At 28.6% G+C, this 26,724-nt stretch overlaps 2 protein-coding genes across 2 annotated transcripts; one reads left to right on the plus strand and one right to left on the minus strand.

Annotated features, from left to right (window-relative positions):
- The first annotated feature begins 238 nt into the window (after nt 1–238).
- Nucleotides 239–22,916, plus strand: LOC123294466 (homeobox protein Hox-D11). The gene is made up of 2 exons (XM_044875503.1): nt 239–743; nt 22,594–22,916. The coding sequence occupies exons 1-2, from the start codon at nt 239–241 to the stop codon at nt 22,914–22,916; spliced, it is 828 nt and encodes a 275-aa protein (XP_044731438.1).
- Nucleotides 22,917–23,258: 342 nt separating this feature from the next.
- Nucleotides 23,259–26,447, minus strand: LOC123294470 (zinc finger protein 239-like). Its single transcript, XM_044875517.1, has 2 exons — nt 25,454–26,447; nt 23,259–23,323 (listed from the first exon to the last, which is right to left on the minus strand). The coding sequence occupies exons 1-2, from the start codon at nt 26,445–26,447 to the stop codon at nt 23,259–23,261; spliced, it is 1,059 nt and encodes a 352-aa protein (XP_044731452.1).
- Nucleotides 26,448–26,724: the final 277 nt, after the last annotated feature.

Below are 26,724 nucleotides of genomic sequence, written 5' to 3' on the forward strand. Positions count from 1 at the left end.
TTTTAAGAACACAGTCCCTCCTACTTTTGTCACAAAGATAATCCCGATTGGACTAAAAAAAAAACCGACCATATGTGACAGTAATTATCATAATATAATCATATTTTGTCTTACATATATATTCTTCATATATATAGATTGAAAACTGAAAGAAAGCTTTTAATTACTTAAATAAATTCAATCGACAATTATCAACAGTGCATCGTCTTCTTATTAAAACAGTGCGCTTCGAGTGATAATGGAACAAATTAAAAATGAATATTATCATCCCATTAATCAACATAGTGATAATAATCAAACATATTATCATCATAATCAATTTTATCAATTACATCATAATGAAGAATTCTTATCATCCGATAATTCATCATCAGAGACACAAACACAAACATATTTACAAAATTCATCAGTTACTGATAATAACAATAGTGTTGCATTGATGTGTAATCAACAATATTTTTATAATCAATCAATAATCAATTATGATGAAAATCTGCCACCGGATTATTATTCAGCGATTATACAAAAATATAAAAATGAAAATATCAATGTTGGGAATTATCAACAGAATGAAGATTCATCGATTGATTTATCAACATCAACAACGGATGATTTAACAAGAACACAAAATTATCATAATCAAGAAAATATTATTGATGTGAATCAGGATAATAATAGTATTATTGATTTTATGGCATCACCAACATCTTCTGATTATACTACTCATGCAGATGAATGTTTAAGTAAGTGATTGAATTACTTTTTTTTTATAATGTTTATATCTTATCAATGTGGTTCTCAATTTGGTACTCTTATATCTTACCCTGCAGTACCAATTTCCTTTTTATCAATTTTCTATATATAACTATAAGAAAGGTCAACCCAACATAACTAAACCTATTAAATCCTCCTCCTGAATTATTAAATCCCCGTGATTTTTTCCCGCGGATGTTAATGGGTAATTTATCTAGCATTTTACACCTTAAAAAAAATCGATATTGAAAGTTTAAAAAGGCATACGAAAAATATTTCTGTAATAGTGTCCCACTTTTGAAGGCAAGAACTATAAAATTCAGAACCCAACTAACTCCTCCGCAATCGACAAACGTCGAGTCCATAAAATTTTCGGTCTATTTTTTTCGGATTTATGTTTTCTGATCCACCTTTCCTATTGCAACTTTTGGAATTTTGTTCAATACTATTTTTATGGAAATTAAAAGCAAGTATCTATTTAGGTAGATACAAGGGCGTATTTACGGGGGGGGGGGGGTAATAGGGGTAACTACCCCCCCCAGAAATCAGGAAACAAAAACGAAAATCGGGTCTCAAATAAAATTTGAAGTTTGACAAAAACAATGGAATAGATGAATCTTAAAGAGAAAACAAAATCAAATCTTCGGTAGTAGTTAGTTCCCAGAGTCATAATTCAATTATTATTGAATTATGACTCTGGCTTATATTGATATACCGGAAGCAAGTTTTTTTGACTCAAAAACGTTTTCTCACAAAATTCTTTAGTCATAAAATTTGTCTTAGTTCTCGTTATGAAATATCTGTTTTGGTGCAGGAAATCAAATAAAACAGGTTTATTCTGGACCATTCTAGAGAAAATGGAATTTTAGATTCGTAAATATCGTTGGATCTTGCGGAAAATGTTAGATTTATTTCAATCAATTATTTTTTAACAATAAGAATTATACATTTATTTGAATCTCCGTTTTAAAATGGGAATTTATCACCGAAATTTGAAGAGAACGAACTTTTTGTTTACACTTAACCTTACAGGAGGTTCTACTTTACCGTCGTATTGTGTTATAACCAGGGTAACGGTCAAAACCCTCGGACAAAACCCTCTCTTACAGTTACAAGGCGACTTCTTGAAGTTATTACCCCCCCCCCCTAAGAAAATGTCGTAAAGACGCCACTGGGTAGATATAAGTCGTATGGTAGTTTTCTTCTCATAAAATTTTAAAGAAAAATAACAAATCTTCACTTTTTACTTTTTTGTTCAAGTTGAGACATAGTTCTTGAAATAAATACCACAATACTCGAAATAAAATTATATATCAAGAAATTTTATTTAAACAATACAATTAAAAAGCATACAACAGAATTACATTTCTCTAAATATCGATATTTCGATTGCAACGCAATCATCGTTAGCAGCTGAATTTATTCATATAATACATTAAAAACCATTCAAAGCTAAAAAAAAATAAATATTTGTCATATTTTTAACTAAAGAATATTAACTTTCCAAATGAAACTTTAGAAAATTAGCATTGTTACATAATAAAGCATTCTTTTAAAAACACTTCAGTATAGGATTTACATGTTAAGAACTCAAAATTTAACAGGTCAAATCTATAAATTTAACACCGTAAGAGATATAAAAGAAATTAACCTACTTATAAAGGGCATTAATGAGAATGCGTTTACACGATTTAAAGATTATTCTAAGAAAAATGGATATGAAAGATATTGGATAATAAGCGGAATATCCGTTGTTAGTCAAATTACAAATTATAGAAAATTTGTTAAGCAGAAGTAAGCTACAAAAAGTACTCTTTAGACGAGTATTTGTCATACACTATCATACACTATCAAATATCGGGATCAATTCTCTAAATAATTTCTGGTGAGAAGCAAATCATCTCAGCGATTATTGAGTGATTTGTTTAGAAAAAATAGAATCAACTTCAAATTTGGTTCTTAATTTGCATGATATTGGCAAATATCTTCAATTTTTCATAATTTTGGCGTTTGAAAGAATAAAAGCTGGTTATACCGTTGTCATTTATTTTAATCTGGGCCATAATTTTCTAAATCCACATTGGAAGTAAAAACACTTTTTTTAAATACTTCATTGAATATTTCAATCTCATGACCACCCAAATTCATTCTACTTAGTCTAATATAAAAGACAATGTAATACCAAGAAAAAATATTATGAATGAATTGAGAAAGATTTGCATAACGCTAGTTAAGGCTGACTAGCTTATTTCGTTAATGTTAATATTGAATGAAGTAGGAGGCACTCGGAAATTCGGTCAAACAGTCAATTACTAGGCATTATAATTGCCTTTTTAACTAGTAAAATAATTGCTAGTACCTACGCATCAAAAACAATTCTCCAATGCTGTCTAGTTTTAGGAAAAGAAAATCTTGATTAAAAATTCAAAATTGATACGTCTTCGTCGATATAATGAAAAAAATAAATGAAAAACAGTTTTTTTAATTTATAATGCTCGCAATTAGCGGTCGACAAAGTAGGTTTATTTCAAAGTATATTTGCGCAATTTATTTCAAATTGTTTGCATTCTTATTATTTATAATTTATCTTCCTGTTAGAATAACAAAAAAAGCAGATATTCAATTTGAATAATCAGTTTTTAGCTGATTTGATAATTAAAAATTAGTCGGGGGCCGTACTTAAGTAACGAGGATCTTTGAATTATACCCTTGTTCAGAATTTGTATTTCAGAAAGAAATTATGAAAAAATTATTGGTTTAATATTGATATTATTATATTTAGTGTTGTTATACCATGTATATATGAAATATACATAGTATATTAAGTTTGGTCCCAAGTTTGTAACGCTTAAAAATAATGATGCTAGGAAAAAAATTTTGTCATAGGTGTTCATAAAATCACCTAATTAGTCCATTTCCGGTTGTCCGTCCGTCTGTCCGTCTGTGGAAACGATAACTCAAAAACGAAAAAAGATATCGAGCTGAAATTTACAGCATACTCAGGACGTAAAAAGTGAGGTCAAGTTCGTAAATGAGCATCATAGGACAATCGGTCCTTGCAAACCGTTAGAGATAGAACAAAAGTTTAAATGTAAAAAATGTTCCTTATCAAAAATTAAACAACTTTAGTTTGAAACATTTTTTCGTAAACATCACTGTTTACCCGTGAGTGCGCCAATTGGGCGGTAATTTTATAATATGTACTATACTTGATTATCAGTTATGTATGAGTCACATGTTTGTATGTGTAATGTGATAAAGAAATCAACACTGACTATGCATGGTATTTCAACAATTAACTCAGTCAATTGTTTGTTTTCACTTGTTTTTATATAGATTTCATAATTTCCAAATTTCTCATTTCTTGTAGAAATTCTATTCAGTTCATACATAACAGCTCGTAGTAAAAACAGAATATTTAAAAAATTGGTACTTTTAGTTTTGTTATCTCTTGTTATTGATTTGATTTTATTATTCACCAACTAACAAGACAGGTTTTATTAGTTTAACGTGTCTGTGTAGCTGTATGTCTGTCTGTGGCATCGTGGATCCTAAACAAATAAAAGATAATTTAATGGAGAGTGTTCTTAGCTTTGTTTCAAGTGCGAGTTAAGAGTACCGGACTCGATAACAACAAGAAACAACTGAGCAGAATTTCTTGAAATATATAGCTTACAACACTCTCGATCAAAGCACCTTTCAAACAAACAAAATCAATCAAAATCGGTCATCTGTTTAGAAGCTATGATGCCACCCACAACCGAATCAACCAGACCTGATTTTATGTCGTGGGTTTTTCTAAATTTTTATTTTAATATTATGATTACAATAATTTTATAAGGACATTGCACTCATTGCAACAACCACGATTATAATAATAATAATACAAAATATGTATGCAATTTATTATTTTGCATAAAAGGATGTAAATATTAAAATACACTAGCTCGACCCGTGGGGAATTCCGCTTCCGTAGTCACCATAACCCGTGGCTTAAAACAACAAACAATCAATTTCGTAGAAAAGTGAAAAAATCAAAAGTTATTAAATTAATATTAGAAGAACATGTATTAAAAATAGTAATTATATGTCTAGAGTATCAGGAAAGCATCAGTAAAAACTAACATGTTTGCCTAATAAACTTAAATTTATGATATTTTTCGTTCAAATTATTTGACTAGCGTGTTTTTTCCTAAGCGGTAGATTTTTAGACCGTGAGTATATTTTTCATCGAGGGGTGAATTCTGGAATTTGATAAAGGAATGACGAAGATAAGGGTAAGACAAAAACAAACTTGCTAGAGTAATAAAATATAAGATACTACTATAACTCACTATATAGCTGTACTCTGCATATAATGATCAAAGTAAAAACAGTAGTTAGGTTTAGTAACACATCATTAACTAAATAAATTTTAATTTAAACGCTTGCTTATATTATTACATTAACTAAATTATCTATATTTATTATGAATGTTATCATTAATTCGTAATCGTGAAGTTTTATTCTAAGAAGGTAAATAATTATTTTAATGCATTCGGATTTCAACCAAAACTTTATAATGTAGTTGGAGCCGTATATTTACCTTGACCGATATTCCATGACCAAAATGTGTTGCCCGTTTTATGTTTTTATAAATGGCATAAAAAGAATTGTACTTTTTTTTTACTTTCTAAGAATTATACATAAATTACAATATACTCCAAAATATAATACTACTTCTAAATAAAGATTTATACTTTTTTTTTCTGCTTTGTTGAATCTTTTTTCAATACGAACTGTAGCAATCGTTAAGAAAAATCGAGGTCATAAGACTTTCAATTACGAAAAATCGAGTTAAGTCTAAAAAAGCAAATCTTTAAAAAGTATACATTTTTTTTTAATTTTTGCTTCCATTAAATGCACCCGTATGAACATGATATGGATAATTGAAATTTTACCCATTGTTTAAGGTCAATATTTTCATGGCAAATAAATATATTTCTCTCCTAAACGGTACTGCAACGACTAAAAAAATGATACGGGAATAAGGACATCTTAATTTTATAATAGCGCTTATGTGTAAATAAAATTCAAGGAAGGGAAATTATTTGTCATTAACATGGTAAATAAAGTCCCCATGGTCACAAATAAACGATTACGTAATACTATTATTATTATTTCAAAAAATTAAATATTTAATTTTTAACAATATAATTAATTATTAGTAATATGTTTATTTATGTGTTTATTATTAATACTAGAGTAAACGGGGAAGTTAAACAGTAGCTATATTTACTGTGTACAAGGTGGTACAAGACCATTTCTCAAAAAAGCTTTTCCGTCTCACTTATAGATGGAAAAGCGCCTTTTCTAAATACAAAGTGTAGAAGTTTTCAAAGAAAAATCATATTTTTTTAATAACGTAATATACTTTTTGATTAATATAATGATGCATAAATAATATTTTTTTATTTAAATTTGTTAGAAAATAGTTTTAAATTTTCAATTTAAATCATGTATATATACCATAGACTTACACCATTACACCATATCTCCATTAAAGTTGTGGGTCATACCATGGAAACTTCTGAAATAAAATCCATGTATATTGGTCTATGCATTTATTTGCGCTCCCACCATATTTACTGTATTTTAATATGTAATATGCAAGGTATACTAAGTTTAGTCCCAAGTTTGTAACGCTTAAAAATATTGATGCTACGAAAAAAATTTTGGTATAAGTGTTCATAAAATCACCTAATTAGTCCTTTTCCGGTTGTCTGTTCGTCTGTCTGTCCGTCTGTCTATCGGTCGACACGATAACTCAAAAACGAAAAGAGATATCAAGCTGAAATTTTTATAGTGTGCTTAAGATCAATTGGGTCCGTATGATCCATCTTGTAAACCGCTAGAGATAGAACAAAAGTTTAAATATAGAAAATGTTCCTTATAAAAAAATAAACAACTTTTGTATGAAACATTTTTTCGTAAACATCACTGTTTACCCACCAGGGCGCAAATTAGGCACAAATTTTATAGTATGTATTATATGGTAATATCAGTTATGTCTACTTAAGAATCATAGAATATATAAAAATAACCGCTTTACCTTACTTATTTTTATTACAAAACTGAGTTAGTATCTCGATTATATAATTATGAAATATCAAACTTCATCTAAAAACATCTCATAAAGCATAATTTATCAAAGTGTCGTATATTTTATTTTCGAAACGATAGAAAATAAAGCAATATCTTCAAATCGTGGTTGATAAAATTACCCGAATATTTATTGTACCCGACTTTCATTTGTATATTCTTCCCAATGCAAAATTGTCCAAAACGCGTATATTTTACCACCACAATCAATATCTACATATACGTGCTATGGATTTCTTATATAAACGTGCAAAAAAAGACAATTACTTTTTTAATTAATTAATTAAAAATTTAAATTTTATTGAATAAAATGATTAATCATATAAAAAATATAACAATAATTTATCCACAAGTATATACGATCATGATATGTGTTTAATGAGTCATGCATGTTTTAATTCCTTCATAATTTTCATTCAATAATAATTTTTTATATAAAAAAAAACAACAACTTTGCGATACAATTTCAAGTCTGATATATAATTTCAATGCTAGTCCGATGTGAGAGAACTTTTTTGCCACAACGTATCCACCTTCGCGTTCCATACATGTAAATGTGTTTTTTACCAAAGTCTTTAAATACACTCCTACATATCTCAGGATTATCTGTTCTAAATGGTTTACATTTCTAAACGACCATTAACATTCCTATCGAATTTTTTCAAATTGTGGAACTTTTTCAAAAGTGAATAGCTGAATATTAATATTTTTAAAGCAGGGATTTTCATAAAGAATAACTTTTTTTTTCGTAAATCTTATAATAAAAAAAGTTTTCCATATTTAGCCAACTTAAGTAAACTCCCTGTATATTTAACTTCTCAGTTGAGTTGATAATAAATAGTAAATTTACTTTTAAATTATAGTGATTTCATTTAAATTTTTTTCTTTAATTTATCGCTTTAATTTCTATTCAAGTGGGAAAATCGTTTAGTTTGGCTTATTTAATTTACAATTTAAAATTGTATGTACTTCTTCTAAGAAGTTTATGTATACCACATCCTTGGGTATGGAGGTTAGCGGGCCATGCTCGAGCATCGGACCTCGAAGCAATGGTTCAGAGCACCTAGCCAAATAGACCCTTGTACTCTATCCCCGCTACGCTTTTCAGTGGCTATTATAACCAACTGATGTACTGAAACCCAGGATTTGCCTAGCGCTGAGTTTCGACTATGGTCGGACCACACCATTTCCTTCGCTGCTGTATGAGCGCTGGGCAGTAACAGAGAAAGTGGATCGATGTTTCTTCTGAATTTTCTCCGCATCTGTCACACGCGGGAGATTGTCTTTTTCCAATCTGATGTTGGAACTTGTTCAGGTTATCATGCCCTGTGAGTAACTCTACGATGACTCTAATATCAGCTCTGTTTAGTTTCAAGATCTCCTCGGCTCTGTTACTGAACCAGTTTCCTTCACCTAACAGGCTTTTGGCGGTTCGCCCTCCCTCGTAGCTGGTCCATGCCTTTAATTGTTGGTTTTTCAGATTATCTCATAATCTGTTAAGAATACCACATCCTTAATCGAATAACTTTATGAGTAATACCCGTCTCAATTATTGGAACCTATTGGATCATCTCTTGGCCTAGAAAATTGCGATTAAAAGGATGGCGTTTCAACGTGTTTTGTCTGTTTCATAATATGCAATATTTAACTTATTATATTTGTGTATAACAAAATTATTATATTATAAATATGCACACATTATAATTATAACGATGACGTAATTATTTGTTTGGCACAAATATTTTATTAATAAATTAATGTTGAAAAAAAAAGACAGTTAGTGTATGTAAACTTAATTTGTAGATCAATACAGGTAGCAAAAATATTTTAATTAATGTGTAAATGTTAGCAAAGGTAAAAACTGAGAGTTTCAGAAAGTCTTAAAACACAGTGCTTTATAAGACTTAAAACACAGTGCTTTTTTAAATTTTATTTAACTGACTGTGTCACATTGGCAGCGTTAAAATGCATAGCAGATAAATTTATTATAATTTGAAATATATCTTAATAAATTTTATTTTACAATTAGTTTTTTTTTAAATAATTTCATTTTTTAAAACTTTGAAACTTTTGTAACTTAATGAATAAGTTACAATTTTGGGATGCCAAGTATTTTATCGAGTTTTTGAGAAGTAATGTGACATTTTTTATTTTGAACAAAGAGCACCATAAACATACGGAAGCTAAATTTGTATATATAAGACACAAAAAGGGTATTAAAAACTATTATAAATAATAAAAGGGCAACAGCATACAATGTTCTCAATCCAAGTTTTCCCATCCAAGTACTGAATATGATCAATGTTGCTTAACTTCAGTGATCGGTCGTGAACCTTTGTCACGGAGAACCGAATCAACGCGACTAAAGAAAATTTTACTTGAAAAACCCTTATCTTTGCTCTGTTGTAAGCAATCTAAGCATAAAACATAAAAGAAAGTAACTTTCAACAAAACATATAATAAATGAGCATTTTGGACTTAGTATTACGCAAGTTTTGATATGAGATTTCTTGCACAAAACTAATGAAAAAAAAATTCAAAATTTTATCATTGATCTTTTTGAGTCAGTGTTCCAGATTCAGCTGTATTTGTTATGTAATTTCAAACAATTTAATTAAAGACATGCCATATGTTCTAAATGTGAAGAATAGTTGAATCAAAAGATTGTTTTTATCAAAACCTGTAATTATTTAACTAAATAATCATAAATTTTTTTTTGTTAATCTAAAATAACTAAACAATTATTAAAATACATATCAAATTAATGTAAGTAATGAGAATTATATTTTAATGAGAGTATGAAAATTAAACTGACATTTGGTGTGCTAAATTTTATGAGTAACACAAAAACATTAAGAATATATCGCTGACGTAATTTAAAACAATAATACAAAATTATAATTTTTTTTTTTTACACATTAAGTAAAAATAATTCTCATATGAATGCTAATTGTCAACACTATAAGTAAAATTTTTAATATCGAAAATATTTTTAAATGTACAGGTTGTCCGACAAAAATAGACGAAACATTTAACTAAAAGTGCTTTTCATATAAGAAATTTAAAATCAATTCATATATAGACTAAAAGGCCATGATCCACCAGAAATCATGTTAAACAAGTGAAAACAAACAATTGACTGAGTTAATTGTTGAAATACCATGCATAGTCAGTGTTGATTTGTTTATCACATTACACATACAAACATGTGACACATACATAACTGATAATCAAGTATAGTATAGTCTATGTCATTAAAAACGCTCGAATTAAAACATTCTAAGTGTTACTATTATAACATAACATATGATGAGTACGCTTAGAATGTTTTAACTGTGTGATTTTTATGGAATCAAATATACATATTATAAAATTTCCGCCTAATTGGCGCCCTCACGGGTAAACAGTGATGTTTACGAAAAAATGTTTTAAACAAAAGTTGTTTAATTATTTATAAGGAACATTACATTTAAACTTTTGTTCTATCTCTAACGGTTTACAAGATGGGTCCTACGGACCCAAGACCCAATTGACCTATGATGCTCATTTACGAACTTGACCTCACTTTTTACGTCCTGAGTACGCTGTAAAAATTTCAGCCCGATATCTTTTTTCGTTTTTGAGTTATCGTGTCCACAGACGGTCGGACGGACGGACGGACGGAAAACCGGAAATGGACTAATTAGGTGATTTTATGAACACCTATGACAAAATTTTTTTCCTTGCATCATTATTTTTAAGCGTTACAAACTTGGGACTAAACTTAATATACTATGTATATTTCATATATACATGGTATAAAAAGATGCTCCTATATGTAAAAGTTAAAGCACCATGGCGTCAGTTTGCGTGGTACAGGTGAGTACAGGTGAAATTATGAATGTCACACCTCTTGGGGTGTCATACCTGCACCAGCAAATTCGTACGGCGTTGCTGGATACTAACTCTGCATAAGTACTCACCTGTAGGAGCATCTTTTTCAACATGATTCCTGGTGGATCATTTCACCCGAAAAACTTTAACATGGACTTAGGGGGCGTCCATAAATTACGTGAGGTGTTTTTTTTAATTTTCTGTCCCTCCCTCTCCCCTTGGTGAGATGTCGTGAGGTTTTAGTCAACCCCCTCCCCCGTCCCCCAATCTCACGTGAGATTTTTCAGAATGTGGGTTTATTACGTAAACGCGTTAGATTGTTTATTGTAAAAAGAAAAAAACAATTTGGTTTGTGCTTTTATTTACGACTAGTTAAGACTACCAATCAATATTGCTGAGAGTTATAAATGTAATAAAAAGTTATAAATCATATTACGTTAACGCTTAAGATTAAATTTTAAACATGTACATACAATTTGGATTAAATTCAACAAAATAGTATAATATTTTTTTGTTTCAATCAGAAAAAAAAATTGCGTGATATTTGTCGAGACCCCCCCTCTCCCCAACGTGAGATTAGATGATATTTGACTCGACCCCCTCCCCCCCTTAATCATCTCACGTAATTTATGGACGCCCCCTTATAGTCTAATGGGGAATGTGTTAGAAAATGATCCTTCAAGGTAAATGATCCTTCGTTGTTTTAAATGTGAACGACAACCATTTTGAATCATTAAAGCCATATATTAGATTTATCGATTCACGTAATCAAATTAATCATTAAACAAAAACTTATGGCGATGTTAAAGCTATTTGGTATTTCGTAGCAAAAATAATAATTTTCCTGCCTTTGATCTATGGTAAGACAAATATTAACGTAAAATTTATTTTTTTGAGTTAGTTTCGCCGGCTGGTTGTTTTACTATTGGCTTCTGTGAACTTTTAATAATATTAAAACACAATTTGATAGATGTATAATGAATTTTGAGTTCAGTTTTTATGACGATATGTAAATATGTCGTTATGGGTAAAATGATCCCCTTTACGTAGGTTAAAATGATCCCTATTTTGTATGTAAAATTATAAAATGATCTCCCATCGTGTGACGAATCTTGAAAATGTTGATTTGGATGACTTGACAAGTAACTTTTGTGTTTATACTAATCGTTAATGCAATTGTGGAATAAAAATTAATACTTTTTGGTGAAATCAATATAAGATTTTCGCTTCCAATGACTTAACATAAATTTAGTGAGCTATCAATCCACAAGATAAAACAACTTTGACTAATCCATTCATACCAAGATTTTAATTTTTATTTGACTTGAAAAAATTGGGAAAATCACTAATGACGTCAAGCAATCAATATGGCATTAATAAGTAGGCTTAAAGTTGTTTTAAACAAATGTTCTAGGACAAAATTTAATTAATTTTCCGAGGGGGTTACACTTGGTACATATAAAATGATTCGTATGATTATCTCAAAAGTATAAATCTGTTGCAAATAATTGAAATATTTTAAATGTGTACAAAATATTTTATTTTCTTTTTAAAAATGATACATTTCTATAAAATCGAAATGTATGTATTTCCTTTTTGGACAACAGCCAAAATATGTAATTTAGTACTAAATTTTATGTGTGTACAAGTGAGTATAAACAATTAATACAATTTTATTTCACTTTTATCTTTTTTCTTTGCTTAATTATTATTAAATGACCCAAAATTGTTGTCCACTTTGCAGAAAAATATGTAAGCTATATTTCAGAAAAGAATTTCAACGAAGAATTGACGACGTTGGAACTATCGATAAAAGATGTAAAACTGAAACAAAACAGTTGAACCAGGAAGTTTTCGCTTCATTATGAACTCACGGTATATTATTTTTATTGAATATTACTAAACACCCATTTGCCGGTTAGGAACGGATCCTAAAAGTAGATGAAAAAAAAAAGTTTGTCAACAGTTACATTCAAATTCCACTAGAAGTTTCCACTTCATACGTGAACAGGAGAATAAACTTTTTAGTACAGTAAAAGATGTTACAAAAATCGGCTACTAAAGGATAATGCATGAAACCGCTCGCATTTTGTAAAAACCTCATGGAATGTGTCTCTTAGGTGTCAAATATCATTAGGGGTGCAAATGTTTCTATTTGTTAAAAAACAATAAATTGTTTATTCAATGAAACGATCAATGTTAAAGTTCACCTACAAAATTAGTAATTAGGCAACTTGTATGACGTAAATGTTAAGTGTTTGTCAAATATTCGAAAACTATTACAACATGTATAACGTATACGTAATTCAAGTTCCCTATTTATTAATTTTGTAAGTCAACTTTAACAGTGACCGTTCTATTGAATTAACAATGAATTGTTTATTAACAAATAGAAACGTTCTCGCCAATAACTCATGCGTTACTAATGATATTTGACACCTAAGAAACACATTCCATGAGGATTTAGCAAAATGCGTGCGGTTTCTTTCATTTTCCTTTATTTGTAACAAATCTCTAACTGTACTATCTGTTTTATGCATATAAATAATATAAGAAATTTAGCAAATGACAATAAAATGTTTAAAATACTTTAAGTAATCAGATATTTCACTGTCATGTGAAGAAAAATTGCAATATTCAAAATATTTAGTTGTAATCCATTGAGAAATAAATAAATAACTTGGATGTTAGTGCCAGAAAATTATATATATAATTATCTTCACGCGGAACTTGTGTTACAAATAAAATTATATGAAAATAAGAATGATATCAGTTTTGTAAATGTTGTAATGTATATTTTTGATTTTCATTATTCATTTTTAGTGACCCGTAGGTTGAATTTTCATCTAACATAAACTGTGGAAGTTTACTTTTGATGATTCTTTCATAACTTGGGGAAATCAAAATAAAATTTTCCGATGTATAACAAAGAATTTGAAATATTATTTACTTGACACAAATAACATTCTTTTCATAAAAAATACCCTTTTAAACAGGAATATAGGAACAAAACCCCCAAAAAACTTGACTTTGTTGGTAATTTTGATCAAAATGATGAATAGAAAAGATAAAAACGATCAGTTAAAACTTTTTATGGAAAAATGAGTTCCATATGCTACTATTTTCTTTAAAGGAAAATTTTGTTTTTAACTAATGAATAATTATTTTACAAATTAATCTTTAGAAAATTACCATTTTTACATGATAAAGCATCCCTTTGTAAACTATTCAATATATTATTTATATGTTAATAAGGCCGCTTTTCCGCTATATGCCTACGCCGCTGGTCAATACTCTTGACTCTCCTTAATCCCTTCCTGACCCCCTTTCGCTTTCCTTACCCCCACTTTACTACTTAAAGTTTCGCTGACTTGGGCCTAGTTTTTACTTTCTGCCTCAAAACTTGTTTTTCTCACATGTGACTGCTTTTTCATAACACTCCTTTTATCCCCACATAGCTCACTTGATTTTAATGATTTTTTTTCAAGTTTAGGTATACCTCGATAATATCAACTAAAGTTGAAAATTTTAGTAATGGAAACCTATTTTATTAGAAATAATTTAATCTCATTTTTAAAATTTTTTAATTTTATTTGTGATAATTTTACCTCACTTTTATTGTATACAAATTGTGTATAGAATTGTACAAAATTTTGGCAATTTGTAAAGTTCTAAACTTGCTTAAAATAACTCTGGAGGAAGCAATGGGCTCGTTATTGAACCACACTTGACGAATTTCTAGATTTTGTTTAATAAGAAAACTATTTTGTTAAAATGTTAACTTAAATAACAAAAAACAATTTTGAAACGTGACATATTCATTTAAACATTTTTGAGATAAAATATAATCACATAGGTTTACCATTTTCAATATTTAAAATCAATCAAAAAGTGTGAAAACAATCACGGAATCAAGAGCATCGTCAGCCTGTAAATCGGAAAAGAGGGGTCAAGATGGTGGACAGATAAAATAATTATAATGAAATTTATAAAATAATTTTATAGTAGTAAAATAAAGAATATATATATATATTTTTTAATTATGGTTCGAGGTATCCAGGACAGTAATAAAACTTCACTCGCTTTATATTGGAAAAAAAATTTACATAAATTATAAATATTTATAATTGATTATGTAGAATGGTAATAAATTTCCATCTGTGAATGGGAAATAGAACTATAGTTAAATTTTTGAACACGAGCGCCGCTTGTGAATTGGAAATGAAATCATTGTTAATATTGGACAGTGAAAAGACGAAGAAAAAGGGACGGAGTTTCAAGTTTCGTAATATTCCAATGTGATGACATCACAAACTGATTCATCTTCTCTATTTCGTTTTTGACTGGTGTGCAAAAGCAAAAAATGATGCAGAATCCGGAAATTATAAATTAGACAATAAATTACTCGTATTTGGTTAATCTTTTCGAGTACATATACAAGACTGCTGCCCCTCCCTGTCCATCTCGGAAACGTCCAAGCACGACATATTTCTCTCTAACTCATAGCCGCTATACGATTAAAACATAGATAAAGAATGGGATTAAAACATTGAAGGCAGCCGAAGGCGCATTAGAACAAATAAATATACATATGTGACAATATTAAACAAAATTTAATGATTGCAATTTATTATATTTTTTCTGGCGCCTTTGCTAATTTATGTAATATATTTTATATTATTACAATTAATATTTTTAATTATATAATATTTATTTATATACTATTATTTGTTTATTGTGTTTTTAGAATTCTACGTAGTCAACACGGAAATAATGACTTGAATTTTTGAACAAACAAACATCAGTTTTGAACAAATATATCTGCAAAGTCTCCAAAAAGTACAATGTCCAATTTTTATGCTACTGCGATAGATTGCAATAATTCTAATCTGATAACAATCCCCCAAAACGTGTTACTTAGGGCTACAGCTTAAGATTAATCGATTGCTTTGAAAATATAAAACCAATTGATTTAGCCCAACTTAAAATTTAAAAAATCAAGCCTCTTATCCAAAATTGCTACATCGTTAACGGAAAATATAATTGTAAATAAGACGTTCAACTATTATTAATTCAAATTTTGTCACATTAAATTAAACATATTTTTTGTTATTAGTCATAAATCAAAATTTATTCAAAATTTAAATAAATTTAGTCACGTTTAACGTCGCCCATAAAATTTTGTGTACGACTTCTTTTAATATTGTGACATATAAGCGCATCAACTTCGTCGGTAACCTTTGTAACAGGATATAAATTTTTAATAGAAGTTATTAAATTTTTAATTATCTGATTATGATTCAAAATTCATTTTTGCAACAATTGGTAGACTGAATGTCTATTGCCTCATTAAATTTTATTGCAATTGATTTCAACAATTTTCAAATCTATATATACCTAAGACATAAAAAATTGAAAGGAAATAAATTTTTAATTTATAACTAAAAAACGTATGTATATCAAATATGGTGGAAGCGATGGGAAAAGCAGGATTATACGAATTATTTTCAAAAATCAATATTTTTAGTACAACTGCATAACACACTCGTCAAAGGGAAATGGCACCTACGAAATTTCTCTTAGAATAAGATACGAATATTGTGAATTTTCTCATGTTCGATAAATTTTTTATAAAGATTTTTTATGTTTAAAATATGTTCCCCTATTTTTTAAACGACTTCAAACAAAAAAGGAGGAAGTTATCAATTCCACTGTATTTTTTTTTATGTGTGTTACTTCAGAGCGACTTTGTGAACCGATTTTGATGATTCTTTATCTATTTGAAAGTTGGTGCTTCCCGTGTGGTCCCATTCATTTTGGTCCAGTTTTGACAACGGCATCCATGAGAAAACAATAGAAGTCTTAAATTTGCATTAAGTATGCACGACACGAGAACGAATAATTCAATATTACGCCAATCTATTTCGATGATTCTTTTTTTAGTGACAAATAAGTTACTGCACTTCAGATTCACTTAAATCACAAAATAAAAAAACTCTGACAGAACAGTTTGCTACATTAGCTTGGCTGACACCGACTCCAAAAATAACAATAATTTTAACTACATTATATTATCGTTATTTTTTTACTTTTTAGTGCATATTAATTTGTTCTAGAAAAGTTTTTCTTTTGAAGTCGGTTTTCTTTTTGTTAAAAGTTTTTTTTAAATATATTTGAAATATGAAGATTCCCCTATTTTTTCATCATAATAAACATTAATAGAATGGATGAATCACCGTCAAATAAAATTTATTTTTCAAGTTTTGTTTATAATTTTTTCTTTAAACTTGGACAGTAGTCGATGGAAATAAAAAAATGTTACAATTACAAAAAAAAATTGCAGCTGTAGAATACAAATCAATGCCAAATTAGATGGGCGCGTTTTTTTTTTTGGCAATTTCAATGCCACAATCAATCTCAATATATTTTAATGTAAGTAAATACAAATGTATTATTATTTTTAAGCATTATATATTTTCACATCAATTAAAAAAAATTACCCAATTACAATGTTTTAGTGTTTATATAATGGTGCTAATTTTTAATATCTCTGTAAATTTTTATTTTATATCTTTTATATTTTAAATAATATTTTTTTTGTATCGTTTTGATGATTCATTGTGCAACTTCCTTAGGGAATGAATCAAACCCAAATTTTCAAGGTTCGAAAGGTCTTATCAAAAATAAATCACTATTTAAATAAAAATAAAAATTTAGTATTCTTTAATGAACGAAATTGTATGCCATAAGGTATCTCCAGCATGAATGCGCTTCATAGACTCTCGAAATTGCAGAATTTTTTACCGCTTAGATCGCAAAATACTCAGGTGCAGAGTTCGTAATTTCCCCATTCAAAGCACGTAAAACTCACTGTCCTGCCGGTTATTTTTTACGATATTAAAAAAAAAGTATGAGAGTCGAAAAAGATGTTTTAAGAATATAATATTTACAAAAATATAGATATTTCGAATTTCGAGATAATTAATTATCTCGTGTTTTAAACGGTCAAAATTTCTGAAACTTTGGGATTTAATAGTAAGGCTTATTAAATTCTTAATTTATTTTCTCGTTAAATTATGTCAACAAGAAATTTTACCATAGCTTTAGCATAGGAACTGCAAATACCATGCTGGAAATAACTAAAAATTTTACTCCGAGAAAAATATAAAACAAAAAATCTCTCTCTTTTACAAAAATACAAAAAAATATTTGGTTTAAACTGCACATAGTTTAACAATATATGATAGTTTCATTGTAGCGTTGACAGATTTGCCGGGTTGATACAACTACTATTCAGATAACTATATTTTTTTTCTTTCTAAGATATCAATAGAAACACCTTAACTATAAGATTGGGGCACAATTCAAAAAAATTAAAAATTTTCCAATCCATAGCATATAGAACCCTGAAAATTAATATGAAATTTAAAACACAATAAAAATAAATCATTTGGGATAATCCCTCAGTTACTCTTAAGTGCAAATTTGTCATCAATTGTTCATCAAATATTTGATTAAACATTTACATTCAGCAAAGAAAAATTAAATAGATAGTTTTTTTTTATTATATCAGATGACGTCATTTTGTAGCATTTTAGCATTACTTAGTGGGTGGTTTTTGAATAAAATACAGTGATGTACTTTGTAACATATTAAATTTTTTTTTTGTGCAGTGCAGAAAAAAACTACATTTCCTTTGGCACAGAATCAGAAACTGGATTAGTTCATGACACAAAAAAATTTGCATATCCAAGTCAAATGTTAAATATTTTTAACCTTTTTATACAAGTTATCAAAAATTGAAATTTTTCTTGATGTAACAAACAGGAGAGAAAAATTATTTTTCGAATAACTATAAAAATAAAAATTATAAACGATTTGTTTGTATCTCTTTCTAGCAAAACAGAATTTAGCATGGAGTTCTTATGGCAAACATATTATGACGTAAAATACCATGTTGGATCTCTCTGTCTAATATCTATCTAATTAGTAGTTTAAAATGCTTAATATCTGGATGACCGAGCTTTGCTCGGTATTTTTTTTAGTTAAAAAGACACAAATTTTGTCACTTAAATAAGTCACCGTTTAAAATATCTCCACACAAATACCAATTTGAATGTCCCGGTAATGGCTTTTATTTCGTTAACTATGATATACACCAATAGATGTCAGGAAGAGTCATGTTTTGCAGTGCATGTTTCAGTTTTTCATGAAAAGGCGGATAAAACGACGTTTTTTTAAAAATGCCATACCATACTAGATCGACTTTTCGCCCCAAAAAACCCCTGCATACTCATTTTCATGAAAATCGTTGGAGCCATTTCCAAGATCGTTGAAATATATACAAGAATTGCTCGTTTAAATATACAGTAGAATCTCGATAAGTTAAAGTCCAAGGGAAACACAAAATATTTTAAGTTATAGAGGTTTTAAGTTATCAAGTGTCTATGTTAGGTAAAGGTTAATATAGAGGTATGTACATGTTTCTATGTACCCTAGTTAATATAGAGGTATGTACATGTTTCTATGTAGTTACTGAGGGCCTATACAGAGATTATTTATTTAAGTTATAGAGGTTGCGTCTTTTAAGTTATAGAGGTTTTGGGCTCTGATGGGAAGGGAACATAGTATTTTTTGAAGTAACAGAGGTTTTTATGTTACCGAGGTTTAAGTTATCGAGATTCTACTGTATAAGATATCATCCGTATTTCTTGGTCGATTTTAATTTTAATTTCAGTTTTTGTCATATTTTTTACGGGATTTTCATATTTTGTTGAGAAATATGAAGAAAGTAATCGATATTCCCTATAACGCACTATTTCCAGAAAATTTTAATGCAAAATTCATGGTGGGAGCGCAAATAAGTACATAGTCATTTACGTTTAATATTGTTCATTGATTTTTCACAATTTGTTTGCTAAATTTTTCGCTTGCGTGTTAAATTATTTTTGTTTCTTAAGCCTCTATTATGAAAAGCACTCAGCCATATAATAGACTTTTTTACTTGCCGATGCTAACAGCTAAACAACTCGAAAATAGATCAAATTGATTCATACAACTTGTACTTTATGTGAACCTGATTTGGCTGATGACAAATCGAAAAATAAACACAAACTTCTTCGTGAATGTTTTTATAAGAAATAGTGTGTTGTGTATTCATTGTGATGATAGTTTTAATTACACCATATTTAGTAAACTAATAATAACAATAATATCTCATAACTTGTACAAGTTAACTAACTATGTGTTGAATTATTTATTAACTAACTATCTGCTCTGAACACAAATATTGTACTGAAATCAAAATAAACAATAAATAAAATAGTTAAAATCACAATATTTTATTATTAGAAACAATTTGAAATAGAATAATTTCTAAAAAAAAAAAAAATGAATTTACAGGAAACACCCATCCAGACAACGTTTTAACAACTGCTAATGTTTTGTGTTAAAATAAATTGACATTGATTAGATGGATAACGTTAAATTGTTGAAATCATAATTAAAAAACAAAAATTATTTCCTGATTAATTTTTTATTTGTTTTCGATGTTGAAAATTGGAAATTCAAAAATTTTGTGTAATACGCCAAAAGACTGTTTTTTCCTACTTGGTATCTGCTTACAGTTTCACTCGAATACTTGTACTCTTCTAACTTTCGAAATCTCCCTACAAACCCAGGAATTTTTTTCATTTAGAGGAAGGTAGCCTATAATGATCCCCCTAAAAAAAATGTAATTTATAGCCAAACTACTGTTGGTTATTCGACATTTATGTACAACGTCGAAATATTTTTGGTTTGGTTTTATTCAAATGTTACAATATTGGCAAGTCAATTTCTTTTGATCTGTTCAAATTTTTAGAGCTAAGTATTCAATACTTCTCAAAAGGGATCGTTTTGACCTACCTTGTAAGAATAGTGGGTAAAATGATACACATTCAAAATCCGCTACATGATGGGGGATCATTTTATTTATTATAATTTTACACACGAAATAGGGATCATTTTAACATAAAGGGGATCATTTTCTCCGTAACGACTTGATATTTGAATATCGTCATAGAAACTGACCTTAAAATTAACTATACGCCTATCAAAATGTGTTATAATATTATTAAAAGTCAATAGACGCCAATATAAAAACAAGTGAAAACAAACAATTGAATTAGTTAATTGTTGAAATATCATGCGTAGACAGTGTTTATTACATCACATTACACATATATACATGTCAAACATACATAACTAATATTCGTATATAATACATACAAAAAAATTTAGACCTAATTTGCGCCCTCACGGTTAAACAATGATTTTTGCGAAAAAATGTTTCAATCAAAAGTTGGTTATTTTTAGATTAACAACATTTTTTATATTTAAACTTTTGTTCTATCTCTAACGGTTTACAAGATGAGTTCTACGGACGCCAGACCCAATTGACCTATGTTGCTCATTTACGAACTCGACCTTATTTTTTACGTCCTGAGTACGCTGTACAAATTTCAGCTTGATATCTTTTTTCGTTTTTGAGTTATTGTGTTCCCAAACGGACGGACGGACTGACAACCGGAAATGGATTAATTAGGTGATTTTATGAACACCTATACAAAAATTTTGTGCGTAGCATCAATATTTTTAAGCGTTACAAACTTGGGACCAAACTTAGTATACCTTGCATATTACATATATGAATGGTATAACAACCAGCCGTTTTTACTCTTAATTTTCGTCTAATTATCCCAAGATCTAAAAGAATCCACCTTCAAAATTTGAAAAGTAAGTCTCAAATATTTCCATACACTCATTTCTTTGGGGAACGTCCTTAATGGTTTGCAATGAACATGCACATTATTAGTCATAACGAATTTATTTAGGTTACTCATTACAAATGGATGTTTGATTTTTTTTCTAATAAAAAAAAATTTCAAACATAAAATTTGATATGTTTTATATAAATAAATACACAATAATTTTTAAAATCTCATAATGTGTTGTTTTTGATCTAATAACTCTAAATAACACACACAAACGATTTATATATTTTTTTTAGAAACATATGAGTGAATAATGATTATTCGACGACATTCAGTCTAAAAACTATTTAGTTTTTTTTTTAGTTTTGTAAAGGTCAACAAATGTGTAGTTAGAGTGGTATTCATCGAAAAAGTAGAACAAAAATATTATTATAAGCTTTCCGCAAACAACAGCTGCATATTATTATGGTTTTCATATAAAATTTGATGAGATTTAAATATCGATTCATAAAAAAAAGAACTTCTTTTAGAAAATGATATTTCTGTCAATAATTTCCGTATCATTTTATAAAATACTTCTTCCTTGGTTTTCGAATACTCGGAATCGCTTCAGAATCTGACAAAGGCGAAAGAGGTCAGCTCTTTAAAGGACTTCCTATACAGATCTCTTAGTCCAAACGCATTTGATTATAAGAAAACCCGGCTGTTTTGTTGTCAACTGTGTATTATTAAACTAGGCAATTTGTATGACGTAAATGTAATAAAATGGTCTAAAAATATCGTAAACTAAGTAATTTCTATAACAATTTGCCAAAATCTAAAATTTTTTTATGTGTTCTTTTTCGAAATCACCTTAGGGTAATGTTTTTTTGCATAAACAAAATCTATGCTAAATTTTCTTCATGATGAAAGCTTTTTTGAAGCTCATTCACCAATAAATTTTTGTTCAATTAACATTATTGTGAGGTCTTCCATATGATGACTTGATGATCGATTTGGTGTAAATCTTAATTATATTAGTTGATTTTTTCAAAAGAAAATTACTTAACAATTTTTATTTATTTTCTTTCAGAATCCCCACAATGTGGTAATAAATCTCGCAAAGAACGTACAGCATTCACAAAAACACAAATACGTGAATTAGAAACAGAATTTGCATATTCCAATTATTTAACACGATTACGACGATATGAAATTGCAGTTGCATTAGATTTAACAGAGCGACAAGTTAAAGTATGGTTTCAAAATCGACGAATGAAATGGAAACGTTCAAAAATAACAAACGTAAACAACGTAACTGATATGTCTACAACGTGTCTCAACGATAGAAAAATTGTTAAACGAAAATTATCCTCTAAGTTGATGAAATGTTCAAATGATGTTTATAATTTGTGAATAAAAATAATAAAATAATTTGTTATCTTTTTCTTTTCTAATTTTTCATTTCACTAGCATCACTGTTTTATCGATGGGGAATCTTGTATTCTGGCATAGTCAAAATTGTCAACTTTTCGACAGACTGAGTATAATCGTAATACATTGTTCAAAATGAATCAAAATGCTTATTGTGCAACCTTCAACAAATTACGAACGCAAAAATTACAAAACAAAATTTTTTTAAATTGATTTTTCATGTAATTTTACAATTGAAAATGTAAACACATTGCAAAGATTAACAAAGAGAACAATATAATATTCAAACAGCCGACAGAGAAACACAATAACAGAGCATGATATTCAATGTGCATGATCGTATTGACGGAAATCGGCTGCTTCAATAGTTACTGTTTGTTTAATTAATTCTGTATAAAAGTTCTAAAAAAATGGTTAGATATTGTTTGGCAAGGAATATTTTAAAATAAACATGTATCACAGGTTAGTAAAGTTTAATAATTAAATAATAATATCTGGATGACCGAGCTTCGCTCGGTATTCTTAAAAAGACACAAATTTTATCACTAATAGAAGACCGTTTTAAATGTCTCCACACAAATACCAATTTGAATCATTAACTACGATATACACCAATAGATGTCAGGAAGAGTTATAATTTGCATTGAATTTCATTAACTACGATATACACCAATAGATGTCAGGAACAGTTATAATTTGCATTGCCGGTTTCAGTTTTTCATGAAAAGACGGATAAAACGACGTTTTTTTTAAATGAAACCTTGTTAGATCGACTTATCGCCCCAAAAACCCCTACATACTCATTTTCATGAAAATCGTTGGAGCCATTTCCAAGATCGTAAATATATATATACAAGAATTGCTCGTTTAAATATATAAGATTATTAAATTGCAATTATCATGTTGTAAATACGCGCCAGGATATAATATTTTATATTAAGACATGCGCATTAATAATCATACTCTCGCATTTATTATCCTTCTCAATCTCTTTTGAGAGGTGGTTCTCACTCTGTTGCCAATTTAGGATATTTTCAAAGATTCTCCCTTGTTCCTTACCTTCCAAAGTTTTATTTTTCAGATTATTTAGTGAATATTGTATATTCGTATACAATAGTGATGTTACGGATATTTCGCACGAATCGATGGGAATGTTTAGCGGATGTTCTTGACAAAGGTAATTATATAAGGTTATGTAATGAAGAAATAACTAATAGTATTTATATTTTTTATTTACTTACATTTGGATAAGAATTATAAATTTTTAACAATTATTTTCAAAAATAAATTTCTAAATTTTTGGACAGTTTGTTTTTAATGTACTTAAACCATTATAGAGGGTAGAGGTAGGAAGAATAATCTCTGTATATTAAAAGTGTCCACGAAAAGCAGAAACTTGGTAGCGCTGCTGTAGTAAAAGTGTAAGTTTTAAAAACAAATAATAAGAGTAAGATAAAGATCTAACCAAGTTGTTTGAGAAGGATATAGAAGTTCACATCAAACACAAAGTAATAAGAATCAATTAAAGACCTAAGCAAATTTAGAGAAGTTCACATAAAACAACTTTTTACTACTCAAGCGCTATTCTGGGCAATTTTAGAACTGGTATTTTTGACATTTTTTTACTTTGAAGCTATTTAAGATTGTCCTCCTTACCTCTACATTCCATGACTTACATGTTTGTTCTAATGAACTTATACAACAGAGAACAGACTTTTTTTACCCTTGAAGAATCAAGTGTATTAATTTAATACATTACACAATAGGGTATTATCGTTAGTCAAAAATAATTCATGAAATTTGAAAAAAGTTAAAATTTATGTAAAAATATACTTAATTAAATATTCTGATTTCGCGTCACAAAAGGACATTTTTCTTTTAAAATATTAAAATTAAAAATCGTAATTTTTAAACTGTATATCACGTGACCTAAAACGTGGGTAAGCCCTGCTGTGATGTCATAGCGGTATGAGTCATAGACCATCAGTTAGTTCAGTGTAGACAGTTGGGTATAATTTATACATAGATAAGTATTTATATTTATATTATAATCAGATGTCCATGAATTTATCTGTCAAACTTATTTGTGTTATTTCGTATAGTGATCCCATATTACGTCACCAAATTGGATGCCCGCGTTTTTGACAGTTTAAAAAAGGTTTAAAATTTAATTTAAGTTAACTTTTTCAAAAATAGTAGAATACCCTATCGTGTGTCCAGCGTGTTTCAGTTTGAGTCAGTAGGGTCGAATTAATCTAGATATGCAAGTTTTTAAAAGCTCACAAGCGCTGTATATGATTTTCATTAGATATATTTGAATTATTTATTTATTTTAAAACAAATTTATTAAAAACAGCTAGATTACAATTTGATAACACATTTTTTCCCGGGATCTTATTATTCGATATGCAGTTTTCTATGTTTTGCTAAATACTTCTCACTTGAAAACTTTTTATTACAAACATCACAGAAAAAACATTTTTTCCCAAAATGAGTATTTCTGTGATTTACTAAATTACTGTTACGACTGAAAACTTTGTCACAAAGATCACATGGAAAATGATTTTCTTCAGTATGACTACGTTTATGTTCAGTGAAGGTACTTGAATAAGTGAAAACATTATCACATAAATTACAAGTAAGTTTTTCTCCTGTATGAATTCGTTTATGCTCGGTTAAATTGCTCGATTGAGTAAATGATTTATCACAAACATCACATGAAAATGGTTTTTCTCCCGTATGAATACGTTTATGTTTAATTAAATTACTTTTTTCAATAAATGTTTTATTACAAACATCACATGATAAAAGATCTTCTCCGGTATGCGTTCTTTTATGTTTTACCAGAACATCTGGACGAGGAAACCATTTACCACAAACATCACATGGAAAAGGTTTTTCTCCAGTATGAATTCGTTTATGTTCAGTTAAATTACTTGATTGAGCAAACGATTTATCACAAAAATCACACGAGTAAGGTTTTTCTCCACTATGAATTCTTTTATGTTTGTTTAAATTACTTTTTTCGGTAAATGTTTTCGTACAAACATCGCATGAATAAACTTTTTCTCCGGTATGAATTCGTTTATGTCTAATCAAACTATCGAGACGTAAAAATTTTTTTTCACATACATCACATGAAAATGGTTTTACTCCAGTATGAATACGTTTATGCTCAGTTAAATTGCTTGACTGAGTAAATGTTTTATCACATAAATCACATGAGTAAGGTTTTTCTCCACTATGAATTCTTCTATGTATTGCTAAAGTACTTTGGTGAGTAAAGGTTTTATTACAAATATCACATGTAAATCGTTTTTCTTTAGTACCAAATCGTTTATTTAAATTTGAAATTATTTTCTGGTTATATTCGATTTGGGAGAAATTAGAATCATTTTCTTCTGTTATCTCCTGTTTAATTGTTACATTTGTATGTAATCCCTCTTCAATTTTTATATTTTCGACATTGATAAATACAGGATTTTTCCCATCATGAAATGAATAATTTGACATTTTTATTTTTGATAAAATTCGTGAATCAAAAAGAGGATGTTTTTCCATAGACCTAAATTATAATAATCAAAAACTACAGACTTAAAATTAAGCATAGGCCATCTATTGGGATCTGACAAAAGGAGGCATGACACCTGGTTGTCAAAATAGAAACTAATTTCAAGTTACAGCTTTTAGTGTTGAGCATTGAAAAGTTTGGAGTTGATTACTTTTTGCAAGTTATAATTATTACAATAATAAATAATTGATGAAAAATTAAATTATTTCGTCTGTAAAG

The sequence above is a fragment of the Chrysoperla carnea genome, chromosome 1, assembly GCF_905475395.1.
Source record: "Chrysoperla carnea chromosome 1, inChrCarn1.1, whole genome shotgun sequence".
NCBI lineage: Eukaryota > Metazoa > Arthropoda > Insecta > Neuroptera > Chrysopidae > Chrysoperla > Chrysoperla carnea.

Excerpts from the sequence above, each read along its gene's own strand:
- LOC123294466 (XM_044875503.1), top strand. The coding sequence starts at position 239 with ATGGAACAAATTAAAAATGAATATTATCATCCCATTAATCAACATAGT. Across the intron at positions 744-22,593 it reads TCATGCAGATGAATGTTTAA|AATCCCCACAATGTGGTAAT; the intron begins GTAAGTGATTGA and ends ATTTTCTTTCAG.
- LOC123294470 (XM_044875517.1), bottom strand. The coding sequence starts at position 26,447 with ATGTCAAATTATTCATTTCATGATGGGAAAAATCCTGTATTTATCAAT. Across the intron at positions 23,324-25,453 it reads CAAAGTTTTCAGTCGTAACA|AATTAATTAAACAAACAGTA; the intron begins GTAATTTAGTAA and ends ACTTTTATACAG.